Here is a 14,387-nt window from a genome sequence, read left to right as displayed (position 1 = left end):
TACATTTCGTATACCCTGGTGTTCATGTTTTATCTGTTGGTTTTGAATTTCAAGACGGAAACTTTGGAAATATGAATAGCATAAGAATGTTGATGACAGACCAATCACTGTAAAAAAAACCAGGACGCCCCTTGATAGGATAAGGCAAATAGAATCCGACAAATGTTAGGAGAGAAAAAACTCACCTCTTTTGGCAGACTAGGGTGTTTCTTGGACTCCGTTTTCTGAGTTTGGTGTCCAGGACCCATGCCTATATCTGGACACATCATCTCTTCCTTCATCGGACGAAAACCCATAGGGCTAACGAAGCCACCTTGACCCTGCGAACAACAGAAAAATTGTAAAGATTATACACTTTTCAATTAAATAAATGATATCATAAATTTTATTTCAATCATAACACCGACATTCAAATTTCTTCAAGGAAATGACGGAAAATATTATGAAGCCAACGCACTTCATATAATAACAAACACACAGAGCAGCAAGAGTGTGTATGACCAAGCCATTCATGATCTGAAAAAAACTCACGTCAAAAGAAAACTCAGTTGACCTGTAGATAAAAGTATAGACTGTGTATTTGCCTGTGCGGATCGAATAAAAAAAAAAAAGCAAAAGCTGCAGATGCCTGGGGAAAAAAAGAAGAAAAACAAAAGACATAGTAAGCAAGTGCTAAAAAGAAATCAAAAAGCAAAGAAAGAAAAAGGGGAAGAGAGAGAAAAGATGCAAACGAAACAAGCCCAGATAGACACACAAACAAACAAAGTGCTTTCCTGAAGACACGAACCACCTACCAGTGTGACCATGACCTTGGCTTGAGATCCCATGGAGGTCATGACGTGAAGAGGACTCTGCATGTTCTGTATATTCTGCATGTTCTGCATGTTCTGCATTCCCATGTCTCCCATCTGGCCCGGTCCTGGCATCATCATGCCGTTGACTTGACCACCTTGAGGGCCCGGCTGCAATACAAAAAATACAAAATATAAAATACCGTATTTCCACTCAGTACACTTCTTTTGAAACTAAAGAGAGGCTTAGCCAAGGAAGAAGAGAAGCTCCAACTAGTCTCGGAAGCTCAAAGCCAAAGGAAAGAACATTAAAGTATCAACACCATCAGATACATCTCACACGTGTGGTCGTTGCGACAGAGACTACCACTCTCGCATCAGCCTACACAGCAACAGCAGGAGCTGTTACAGTGCCAACTGACTTTTCCAGGCGCAGATCCATGGCCCCACGCGACAGACGGATGCCGACGACGACACTTCTTTTGACTTGCGGCCAATACGCCAGAAGCGCCTATTGTGTAGATTCTTTTCATTTTAATCTTAAAACTGGGAGTTGTGCCTTTCACAACAAAGCTCTTTATACTTTTATAGCCTTAAAAAACAAGGTACTGAAATTTAAAGCTTGTTCAGGGTTTGGTTTACTAGTGCGCCCTGCGCCATTGGTGCATCAACTCTGAAAATGTCCCATTACAGTTCCTTTCAGCGTGTCAACGGGCGCATTGAGATAACGTACCTCTGCGCCACAATATGTACACTTTACATCGGAGTACAGCATTCGGAATTGAGCAAAGGTAAAGCTCGTGCCAAGCCGAGTTTGTGTATCGCTGTGATTGGCTGTTAAATTTATAATGCATTGTATACAGCCAGTCCGGTAAACCAAGTTTGAAGTTGCAAGACTGTGTTTGTTTCAAAATGAATGTTGACACTTTTTGCTATACTTGTGCTGTCCTTTCTTTTATTCTGTTGATATTAATCAAAAAAATACAATTTACCAAAAAGTGGTTTGGTGGAGTGGGGGAGGGGGTGGGGTGGGCAAACACAAGAGATAGACACAGAGAGAGAGAGAGAGAGAGAGAGAGAGAGAGAGAGAGAGAGAGAGAGAGAGAGAGAGAGAGAGAGAGAGAGAGGGAGAGAGACAGAGAGAGAAATAGAGAGAGAGAGGGAGGGAGAGAGAGAGAGAGAGAGAGAGAGAGAGAGAGAGAGAGAGAGAGAGAGAGAGAGAGAGAGAGAGAGAGAGAGAGAGAGAGAAAAACTGAAACTGAAACTGAACTTTATTACCAAAGGATAGAGGTTTTAGGCAAAGCCTAATCTTACAACCTGTCCCTTATACAAACACTTTATACAGACGCACAGAGAGAGGGAGGGAGAGAGAGAGAGAGAGAGAGAGAGAGAGAGAGAGAGAGAGGGAGGGAGAGAGAGAGAGAGGGAGAGAGAGAGAGAGAGAGAGAGAGAGAGAGAAAGAGGGGGGGAGAGAGACAGAGAGAGAGACAGAAAGAGAGAGAGAGAAAGAGGGAGAGAGACAGAGAGAGAGAAAGAGAGAGAGGGAGAGAGACACAGAGAGAGAGAAAGAGAGAGAGAGAGAGAGGATGGGGGGGGAAGGTAAAGAGGGAGACAAAATCAACACAGATCCCTTAGTATCTGCCCTTATCCCATCAGCAAGCAAAGTTTCCCTCACCTTCTATTTGACTTCTTCCCAAAGTCAACATGATTCAGACCCTTATCTGTAATGTTTCAATAATCTCCAAACAGCCACTCCAAACACACTGTCCACACACGCACAGGGCAGTGGCAATGAGGAGTGGAGGTATTTTATTCTCTCCCAGATTCGTCTCATAACTCTTTCCCTCCTTATGAGAATGGCTACAATTTCAATTTCAATCCATGTTGAAAGTCATATAAAATGAAAGAATCATTTTTTTAGAGTGAGGGTTTATTTGTTTGTTTGTTTTTTACTCTCCTACAATCCTAACTTCAACGTTTGCTATCTGAATTTCTGTCTGTCTTTTCTTTTATTTCTGATAAACCGAAGAATCATCCATGTTTCCCTTAGCCGTTCCTTCTTTCTGCATTATTCACTCAGTGAAGCGACGTCTTCCAAGTTTATTTTTGAAATGTTTTTGAAGGCTTATGAAAGGGGGAAGGGCAAAATGTCTACAACAGTAGCTAGAAATTCAGCAGGTCGGTAGCAAACGTTGGCGCTCTAAGTTGAGATTTTAGCTTTTCTGCAACTACTATTACCCACCCCCACCACCCACCCCCCAAGACTTGTGAAAAGGGGGAAGAGGGAAGGGTAAGGTGTCTAGACAGGGTCCCTACTGCTTTTTAGAAACAAAATTCCATGACTTTTCCATGACTTTCCATGAGCCTCAATAACATTTTCCATGACTAGATCCACAGGTCGCCATTTCCGAACACGCAAACTTTTTACGTCTTGTCACTGCCAGTTTTGACACTGGCTTGCTTTGCACTGAATTAGAGTCAGTTTCTACGCAGTGTCTCTTCGACAAGCAAGTCAAGCATTTGCTACGCAGTCAGATTATCGGTAATGTTTGCTGGTCCTGTCATTTCACTAAACTGGACCAGCCACTGTTTGTATCCATCTGTACTTTCGTAAATTCCGTTTCGTAACCGTCACTGTGACTTGACGAACTGTCATTTTTTTCACCGCGATACACAGTTCATTGCGAAGATCTTCCTCGGTAATTCGTTCCAATTTCGCATACTTTTTGTTGTCAACAAACAACTCGAAAGAAAGTTTCAAACTCATCATCCTCCATCTTGCTTGTCGAAGCGCTAAAGTACTTTATCGATGCAAAAACAAAAGCAGAAAACTTCGACGAAACCGACTCAAATGCAGCGCAGACGACACGACCAGATAACGGAAGGAAGTGAGCCTCGCTTTGGCTCAAGTGCCGTTAAAAATACCGTTATTCTCGTATGCAAATACGAACGAGAAGTTGGTCATACGAACAAGCCTTGTGCTGGCGACGCAAATCGCTACTGGCTGGCAAAAAAAAAGGGGGGGGGGGGGGATGGCTGGGCAACGAAAATCGCCGCTGGCGTGCTAAAGGTTAATTTTTGTTTTCATCTTATTTTTGTTAAATTCCATGACTTTCCATGACTTGAATTGAAATTCCATGACTTTTCAGGCCTGGAAAATTAAAAATCAAATTCCATGACTTTCCAGGTTTTCCATGACCTGTACGAACTCTGCTAGAACAGTGGCCTGAAGTTCAGCAGGTCGGTAGCAAACTGAAACGTTGGCGTTCTAAGTTGAGATTTTAGCTTTTCTACAACTACTATTACCCACCCCCACCACCCACCCCAAGACTTGTGAAAGGGGGAGGGAGAAGGGTAAAGTGTCTACAACAGTGGCTAGAAGTTGAGCAGGTCGGTAGCAAAAAGGATGTGTGCTCAGCTAATGCCTTGTCAACATAGCCCGACAAACTGGGAGGAGCAGCCGAGGGCTTTTACCCGCCCCCAACTTCTGACGCCCTCCCCTCCCCCACACACATACACACCTTCCCTCTCGAACCTCCAAACACTGGGCCCCTCTTGTGATAAGGCTGTGTCAACGATGGAAATCGTGAAGACCTTCCGTAGTGTGTTCTTCACCTCCCCCCCCCCTCCCCCCCACATACACACATTCTATCCCCCTGTAGCTCTCCCTCTCCCTCCCTATCTCTCTCTCACTTCCAGTTCTTTACTTTTTTTCACTGCTGAACTTCCCTAGTCTTCAGTGGCGGGACGGGGGGGGGGGGGGGGGGTGGTACTGGTTGCACACAGCAACAAACAAAAAACGAACAAACAAACAACAGAGCCCAGAACACGGCAACGCGATTCCTCTCAATCTCGGTGAAAAATAAAATAAATCTACATTCTGTGTTCAGCTACGGTTCACTGTCTGAAAGCTTTTCTGTGAATTTTGCAACGTCACCAAGACTAGACATTTTAGACACAACCATCTTATTTCTTAATCAAAGCTGAATACATTCACACATATAACTGTTTAACTTTGGTGAGTCAAAGAAATGAAGACAAGCAGAAGCTGTATGTGTTCACATATAACTGTACAACTCTGGTCAGTCAAAGAAATGAAGACAAGCAGAAGCTGTATGTGTTCACATATAACTGTACAACTCTGGTCAGTCAAAGAAATGAAGACAAGCAGAAGCTGTATGTGTTCACATATAACTGTACAACTCTGGTCAGTCAAAGAAATGAAGACAAGCAGAAGCTGTATGTGTTCACATATAACTGTACAACTCTGGTCAGTCAAAGAAATGAAGACAAGCAGAAGCTGTATGTGTTCACATATAACTGTACAACTCTGGTCAGTCAAAGAAATGAAGACAAGCAGAAGAAACATGCAAAGAATGCAGTTTGGATTCTTATACCCGTCATCTTCCATATCATCACCAACCCCTGTAAGGAATTTTATCTCAGTTTCTACACCGGCTCCTCATCCTTAGCAAAAACCCTCGACCAAATGTTTGCTCTTGATATCCCACCCCGAACTGACCAATCGGCTGCCATGTTACGCAGAAACTGGCCAATAAAAAGCGACGGCATAAGAGCACACTAAGAGGTTTGCCTTGTACGCAACGGTGTGAGGGTGCTTCGAGGAGAAAGATTTCTGTCTCCGGTCTTGGCTGAAGGGGAGAATGGAGGGTTTGTTTTCACTAAACACTTACCATGGGGTACTGGGTAACTGAAAAGACTGCTCAACTTTCTTGGCCATTTCGTTGAACCTTTCGCTATATTTGGTCGGTCTAGTGTTTACGCGTTTTGTTAGGTAAAGCTTGCAATGTTACCAATGCAATGTTGAGGCTATGCTCTTTGGTTCAAGCTTGTTATTCTATGCAAGTAATTTTTAGGCTAATTGTCCTTCTGTTTCGCTTCTATTAATGCAAATAGCTTAATAAGTGTCTGTCAACGTCTTGTGACTTGCAGATGCCGGGGAAACTATAGGCGCCACCCCCCCCCCCCCCTCTTCTCCCCGTTGTTGTTGTTGTTGTTGTCGTTGCTGTTGTAATTATAACCGTATGGCATGTTACTGATGTATCTTAGCATGATTACTTAAAAGGCTGCCATATTCGTAGCGTTCATTAATTAATTAATTGTTTACATGTGCCAATAATGCTATAAAACTGTACCTAAGGGGATATAATAACGATTGGCTGTAGCTTTCGAACACAGAAAAATTATTTCAGTATTGCAAAGTGGTGTTGATAGTGTCGAATGTAAACAGAACAGTCTCAAACGCCATCTTTGGTTTACGAAACGTCACGAAGTGACGTCAACGGTCTAAAAATAGCCCAAGTCCTGGAGAACTGTTGCGAAACAATGCAATAAAGAATTAATTATTTCTCGTAATTGGTAAGGACTTCAAACCTAAACCTTTGCAGGAAGCTTAATTTATATGTCCGCGCAACGATGGGGAAAGCCCTGGAAGTAATGAAACTAATTAAATAGGACTATGTCAGCCTTTAAGACTGAAAATCCCATGTTTTTCCTCACGTTAATTGTGTCAGTCAGTCAGTCAGTCAGTCAGTTAGTCAGTCAGACAGACAGACAGACAGACAAGGATCAATCACTAACACTTCGCCATTACCTACCTAATGTAAGCATACTGCAGACACAAACCCATTCGTAAACTAGGACACAGAGTAAGTTTAAACACTTTGCCATACCCACAGCAGACATAAGCCTACCGTAGACACATTGACAAACCCATTCATTAACTAGGACACAGAGTAAGTTTAAACACTTTGCCATACCCACAGCAGACATAAGCCTACCGTAGACACATTGACAAACCCATTCATTAACTAGGACACAGAGTAAGTTTAAACACTTTGCCATACCCACAGCAGACATAAGCCTACTGTAGACACATTGACAAACCCATTCATTAACTAGGACACAGAGTAAGTGTAAACACTTTGCCATACCCACAGCAGACATAAGCCTACCGTAGACACATTGACAAACCCATTCATTAACTAGGACACAGAGTAAGTGTAAACACTTTGCCATACCCACAGCAGACATAAGCCTACCGTAGACACATTGACAAACCCATTCATTAACTAGGACACAGAGTAAGTTTAAACTTTGCCATACCCACAGCAGACATAAGCCTACCGTAGACACATTGACAAACCCATTCATTAACTAGGACACAGAGTAAGTTTAAACACTTTGCCATACCCACAGCAGACATAAGCCTACCGTAGACACATTGACAAACCCATTCATTAACTAGGACACAGAGTAAGTTTAAACACTTTGCCATACCCACAGCAGACATAAGCCTACCGCAGACACATTGACAAACCCATTCATAAAGTGAAGGAGACAGACAGAGTTTAGCATGCCGCAGCAAGGAGACAGACAGAGTTTAGCATGCCGCAGCAAGGAGACAGACAGAGTTTAGCATGCCGCAGCAAGGAGACAAACTCATCCAGAAAGGAGAGAAGCAAGTACGGTAAGCAATCACAATCAACTTAATGGTGCCCACTTAAGGCTTCATAGCCTGCCACGCTGACCAAATACCACCAATGACCTATAGGACAGAGTGGGGCCTGCTTATCGGAGACCCTTCGCAGGAATGTAGTTTGCATGTTTCACACCGTTGGGAGTTGCTAGTAGTAGTAAGCATGTAGATAAATGGCAAATGGGGAAAGAGAAGACTGTATGGAAGTAGAGTTGCGACCGTGAAGATTCAAAAATTAAAATGTAGATAAATGCCACATGGGGGAAGAGAAGACAGTATGGAAGTTGAGGTGCTACCGTGAAGATTCAAAAATTAAAATCATTAATAAATTGTCTGTTATTTAAGTCCAAAAAATGTTTGGGCGTTATACTGTCATTACCATAACCTTAATTCTTGAAAGTTAAAGGATCATGGGCGATTATGTTTCAACCGATTATAACTTTTTTTTAAAGTTGTATTTATTACTTATTTTGTGTGTGTGTGTGTGTGTATGTGTGCTGAGAATATCTTAACTTTTCACACTGGGAAAGGTGTAGAGAAACAGACTAACATAACTTTGTGCTTGAAGTCGAAGGGGGGTTATTAGCATAAGGAAAGTTAGTTACTCTGGCAAATTTCCTTGTTTTTATAAGGACAGTAAAATGTTGAGTCTATGAGTCGTTATTGATAAAAAAAAAAGTTAGTTTCACAATCAGTCCTTGACTTCAGCGATCCTTGGTTTATGCTTCAAGTTCCGAGCCTTTCACAGTTTCAGAACACGTTGTTAATTTTTCTTCAGTGTAAATATTGGCCACCCCAAAACACAGGAATTATAACACACACACACACACACACACACACACACACACACACACACACACACACACACACACACACACACACACACACACACACATATATATATATACACACACGCACGCGCCACCACCAAAAGAAAACTGGACAAACTCACCATGTTTACTATCTGTGCGTGGTCAAATTTGTCACAGAAATCCTGCATGTGCCGTATTGACGTCGACGTCATCGCCTTCAGTTTCTCCTGTTCCTGCCGCGCCCTGATCTTTTCTGTTAAAATGGTACCACACAAAATTATTCAAACTTATATTCTTATCTAATAACACATCAATTTCATCATACGAAGTGGAAACACAACCATGAGTACACTGAATAGACGATCGTAGCACAAATACTCATGATAATACTTTGCTTTAGAGATTGTCCAATAAATCATTTGAGGTTTGAACTCAAAAAGGCTGTTTCACCATACCGACATAAAACTTCCAAGTTCAACAATGACAGCGTTATTACCTTTTATTACCAATTCAGTGCCCCATATGGCTTTTTGACCAATCAGGACGGATTCTAGGTGACCCTCTAAATGTTATAACGTTCAGGCAGGGACCCTTTTTGTTTATCAAGCTAAAAATTAACAAGACAAAGTAAAAATTTAAATCAGCAATATCAGTGTGATTTATTCTAAAGAATGACACTTCAAATGCTGTCAGATAATACTCTCTTTATCTAAAAAAAAAATACCGAAAAGCGAGTTTTGTCGGTGGGTGCTTTACGGAACAGCGAGGCACCGCCCATCCTCTGAGTGTGCAATGCCGACTCGCTCACTTGAAATCTAAATTATCAAAGTTCGGAAAATCAAGTGAAATTGGGTCACTCGCTTTACGTCAAATGTATCTTTACGTCATTTCCCATCCGTCTGGAGTCGGTTCTAAATCTGTCGCTCTCTGTTCAACAAGAAAAAGCGAAGCAACCGAAACGCATGTTCAACATGGTTTGTTGTGTGTCAAACGCATTTGACCTGTGAATATTCATCACGTAAGGTGTGTTACTCTGATTGGCTGACCCAGGTCACGAGAATTCTTTGACTGACAGGCATAATCAGGTAGGAGCGCTCCAGTTCCCATTGCGGCTGTTCTGTCTAATTCGCGGGGTCGCTTCGAAATTTCTTTTGGTCGAATTAAACGGTAATAAAACCGTTATCTATATATATACGACTTGTGTGTGTCTGTGTGTGTGTCTGTGTGTGTCTGTGTGTTCGCGATGCACGCCCAAGGTTCTCGATGGATCTGTTTCAAATTTGGTCACCATATTCAGGTACACCCCGGACACAACCTGGTCGATGAGATATTTCAACACGTGCTCTCAGCGCGCAGCGCTGAACCGATTTTGGTTTTTCTCTGGATCCATTTCCAGTAACTCTTTCTTAAGTTATCTTCTCCAGTGTTTTCAGCGTTTACCTCCCTTCCTTCGTATGGCGCACGGATATTCCCATTCCGTTACTATTTTTAGAAGGTCACTGCGCGTTACTATTTTTAGAAGGTCTCCAGTGTTTTGCGCGTTTATCTCCTTTCGCCGGCGTACACCCGGCTTTGCCGGGTTCCAGGCGCAGCCTGGTATTCGGCTCTACTTCTTCCCGGCGAAGCCGCTACCCGGCGAAGCGGGAAATAACTCATAATATCATGCAATATCCATCTTTGGTAGTTTTCTTATTTTATAGGCATAGGTTGAGAGAGAGAGAGAGAGAGAGAGAGAGAGAGAGAGAGAGAGAGAGAGAGAGAGAGAGAGAGAGAGAGAGACAATCATGCAATGAATAGTTCAACGGGTTTGAAGAACAGTAGCACACAGAAGACACAAAGAAGACACAAACATTAAACAAGATTACAAACAAGACACAAAAGATCAACAGCTGCCTCACAGCAGCGACATCCCACTCACCAACAAGGTTGCTGTGCGCCAGACGCAAACTGTCCATCAGCACACTCTCCACAGAGTAGTTGCTCTGGTACTGGCCAGAGGGCGGGTTCCGATGCAAGAAGTTCTGCAGCAGCTTCTCAAAGTCCTGAGGCAGCATGTTCAACAGCTGCTGGTAGTGAAATTTGGGATCGTCGAAGTTCATCCCCGCGATCACCAGATCTCGCAGCAGAGGGTACAGCGGGTGCGAGCGGTAGGCCGAGTTGGATTCATCCATGATGAGGTGTTGGATGAACTTCTCTCGGGAGAAGGTCTTGGACGGTGGGCCTGCCTGCGCTCGTAACTTACAGCCAGGACAGGCAGCGGTGCCGGAGCAGGGCCCGGGGTGGGGGGAGGGAGGGACCTGCTGACCCATAGCCATGGGGTGGGGGGAGGCCTGCTGCTGGTGCATGGGGTGGGGAGGAGGGGGTTTCATCTGAGCCGGGTGGCCGACCATACCCGCTTCTTGCATGCTGTGAGGGGAGGCAGGAGGGCCTCCCCACCCAGGGGGACAACCCCCACCCGCTGCTGGTGACATCATCCCCGGCATCCCCCCTTGCTGCTGCATGGGGCCTTGCTGGGGTGGCATGGCTCCCTGTTGCTGAGGCGGGTACATCTGGCCCTCCATGTTGGCTGGTGGCCGGGTACCCATAGTGTATTCGTACCCAGGTGGCATGGAGCCGTAGCCGGGTCCCTGCATGGGTGGGCCGCCTCTCTGCTGACCGGGGCCTCGGGACATACAGGGCGTGGACATAGAGGAGGGCTGGAAGCTGTGGGGCTGGGCAGGCATCCCGTTCATCCCCTCCCCCATCCCCTGGCCAGGCTGTGACATGTTCATGGGGTTAGGGGAGTGTTGCATGTTCATGTTCATGCCCTGCTGTGTCTGCCCGTTCATGCCCATACCCATGCCCTGCTGGTAGCCAGCCTGCATGCCCATCTGACTGGCTGAGCCAGCCGGGACGTGCTGGCTACCTTGAGGCTGGACCATTGGCATACCGCAGCTGTTGTACCCTTGAGATCCGTCGCCTGCCATCTGGGGTTGCTGCTGCATCATGGACTGCTGCTGCTGCTGCTGCATCTGCTGCTGCTGTTGCATGTGTTGCTGCTGCATCTGCATTATCTCGTTAGACATAGCTCCTTGCTGCTGCTGTTGCTGCGCTCGCATCTGGTTGACAGGTAGGTTGTACCCGCTGGGAGGCGCATTGGGGTAGCTACCGCTCTGGCCGTAGTCAACCACGCCTGGAGAAGCATCCATAGGGAGCATGTTCTGGTTACTGTCCATGTAGTAGTCGCTGCCCACCACCCCTTTACCACCCTGGGCAGCGGAGGAGGAGGAAGCATAGTCATAAGGTTGCATAGAAGCGGCAGTGCTTGCTCCGCCACCCACACCCATGTCAGAAGGACTACTGCGGTTTTGGGGATTCAAGGCACAGCTAGAGCGGTTGGCAAAGTCGTAGCTAGCGGACGTCGGGGGCGGGCCTACCGTGTTGTTGGGCACAGTGTACGGAGCCACGCCTGGCTTGGAGCCATGGTGATGCCGCGTCACCATCTTTCTCGAGTTCGTTTGTGAAGGGTCTGCGTCAAAGGCACAGTCTGATGGGGACTGGTTGCTGGTGTAGCGCGCATAGCCCTGCATGTCCATGGTTCCAGAGGAAGAAGTCTGAGTCATGGCATCGGGAGACCCTTGGCTCGGAAGGTCGGCGAAGTGTACCGACTTTTGCCGAGCGGCCACGAGACTAGGAGGGGGCTGGGCCTTTCCCGCCGCGACACTGGGGTCTGCCGGCATCATGGTGGAGAGGGAAGACATGGAGGACAGAGAACTCATGGAGGACATTGAGGAGACTGTCAATCCTGGCGAGGGGGCGGAGCTTGAAGTCCCATTGCCTGCCGACTCGTTGGAGAAGTACCCTTGGTCGAGAGGCGAGTCCATGCGGTTTGTTCCTTGCATGGGGTACCCGTACCCGGCCTTGCCCATGGTCATACCCGGGTGTGGGTGTTGCGGGTGGCCTGCCATGGGCCCACCTGGCACCCCCCACCTCATCTGAGGAAAGTTCTTGACGTTCACGTTGGGAGGGGGCAGCTTGTTGAATTTCTGAAAGCCTGACCCCTGAAAGTGGTGTATGTCTGTCTGCTGTGGCTGTTGTTGTTGTTGCTGTTGTTGTTGCTGGTGGTGTTGCTGCTGTTGTTGTTGGTGTGGATGTTGATGTTGCAAGCCAGCGGCGATCTGCATGGCTCCTTCAGAACCCCGCCTGGCGTGTTCACAAGAACTAAACTGGTGTTTGGGGGAAAAGCACTGAGTCCTCGGCGCCCCCTCGTTAGTGTTTTTGAAGAGAAAGTTGTTACTGGCTGCACTGCTGCCACCACTGGTCTTGCTACAGTCACTGCCCTGAGAGCCGGTCTCTGTTTCTTCCTTCACATACTGACCGAACGGCTTGGGCGAGAAGCTTTGACCCAGCTTGCCCTGAGAACTGGCCACAGAGAAACTACCACTGGTGCCCATGCCCTGGCCTAGCTGCACGCCGCTGGTGCCCTGCGGGCAGGACATGGACCTCCTAGGGGTTGGGGGAGTGTGGGGCATCTTGAACACTTGCCCTAAACCCACACCATGCGGGGACTGAGGTGGTCCTTGTGGTTGTCTAGAACTACCTGTGGACTGGCCCTGCTGTTGGGAGGAAGCAGAGTCTTTGGCAGGACTGTTCTGTTCTGACGTTGACAAGTGAATCCGCTTCGTGGCCGGACTGTTTGACCCGCTGGACACCGCTGTCGCTGACCCTTGAGGTACTATAGGGCTGGGCATGTGATTCCACTCAGTGTTACTCGCCACCGCACTAGGACCAGGGCCGAACCCTGAACCGCTACCACCTCCACTACTGTTGGACGGCGTAGAAATGTTCGAGGACGCTGCACTGACGTTACCGCCACCACCACTGCCTGGGCCACAGCCGCTTCCACTACTGCCGCCAGAACTTGTGGAAGGCAAGGTCCCCTGGCTGTGAAGAATAGCCTCCGGTGTCATATAAGCCTGAGGATCAGCATCCTGCTCCATGAGAAACTCCACAAAGTCTAACTCCATGTGATCCCCAGACTTCATGCCGATGTCCTCGCATATTTCGTCTAGCAGCTCGTTGGGCAGACGCTCGGTGTGGCCGCTGTTATTGCCGGGGGTCGGGGAGGCCGGCGTGATAGGGGACCCCATCTCCTCCCCATCCATGTGGGACCCCCCTGTCGGCGAGCGGGGAGCCTCCCGGTACTCGATGAGCTGAAACACATGAAGGTGGGTAGTTAGTATAAGTGTGTTGAATGCATGCAGCATGAAAGTACAGTGGCAATCTAAGCATAGAATAAACACATGCAAAAACATCCAGGTGCACTTGTTAAAAAGTTGGAAAAGGTAAAAGAAAAATAATAATAAAAAGGTAGTCATTCAAAATAAAAGCATACATTGAATAGGTATATTCAAGCAAAACTTATGAGTTTAAAATTCATAAATGTAGTTAACTTACACAATTTAGCAAGTTGATTGAATAAATGTATACGGGTTTTTAAATAACAATGAGGGCCTGAAGCAAGATATGGGTGCAGAGGTAAAGATAGTGCGTTGCAATATGGGGATGTGCTGCTTTTCCCACCCTACCTATATTTCACAGTGTGAGTCGGAATAACGTTTTCAAATGACATGGCAGTCATGGTTATAAAATAAAAACATCAAACATATAATACAACCTGTAACATGCAAGACCATTATTCAACTTGAATACACAACAGCCTGCTTACTTTTTACACAGAATACAATTCTGTTTGTAACTGACACCAATGCAAACATGCAAAATTAATTCGGCAAAAGCTCGGAGTTACTCCCTCTCTGTTCAGAACGCAGACAGTCTATTTTTGTGTGTGTTTATTTTAATTTCATTTGTATGTGTCTAAATGTCGAATCACATGAAAGCGTCTAGATAGATCTGCAATGGATGACACGATCATTCACACAGGAATGAATGAATGTAAAGTCTATGTATCAGCTGCTACACATAGGAACGCAAATGAAAACTATTGTGTGCATGTGTAGGCAGGTTTGTAATAAATAAAATAGAAAAAAACACTGCGTTAGGCAATCAGAAACATAACTGAAGCCAATGGGCACAACACAGTGTCGTAGCTCGGAAAATGGAATCAATAAAACAAAACCAAATCCATGTGTACGCAGGTTTGTAAAAAAAAAATTTAAAAAATAAAACACTGCGTTAGGTGATTAAATGCAAGTATGAAGCCAATGGGCGAAGCACAGTGCAGTAGGTTGGTAGAACGCGTGTGCTGAACGTATGCAGCATGAAATTATGTTGGTAATTAAAGCC

General features: G+C 45.9%; 1 protein-coding gene across 1 annotated transcript in view; it reads right to left on the bottom strand.

Annotated features, from left to right (window-relative positions):
• The window catches only part of LOC138947039 (hornerin-like), a 112,630-nt gene that overhangs the window by 7,286 nt on the left and 90,957 nt on the right, over positions 1-14,387 (bottom strand). Inside the window, exons 3-6 of the mRNA XM_070318465.1 lie at positions 10,021-13,294; positions 8,243-8,355; positions 795-962; positions 186-320 (exon numbers count right to left, since the gene is read on the bottom strand). Coding sequence (XP_070174566.1) covers positions 186-320; positions 795-962; positions 8,243-8,355; positions 10,021-13,294 — 3,690 coding nt within the window. The remainder of the gene's footprint in view (positions 1-185; positions 321-794; positions 963-8,242; positions 8,356-10,020; positions 13,295-14,387) is intronic.

The sequence above is a fragment of the Littorina saxatilis genome, linkage group LG14 (genome assembly GCF_037325665.1).
Source record: "Littorina saxatilis isolate snail1 linkage group LG14, US_GU_Lsax_2.0, whole genome shotgun sequence".
NCBI classification, from domain to species: Eukaryota; Metazoa; Mollusca; class Gastropoda; order Littorinimorpha; family Littorinidae; genus Littorina; species Littorina saxatilis.
Note: the sequence above shows the minus strand (reverse complement) of the source record. Positions and strands in the feature narration are given on the sequence as shown.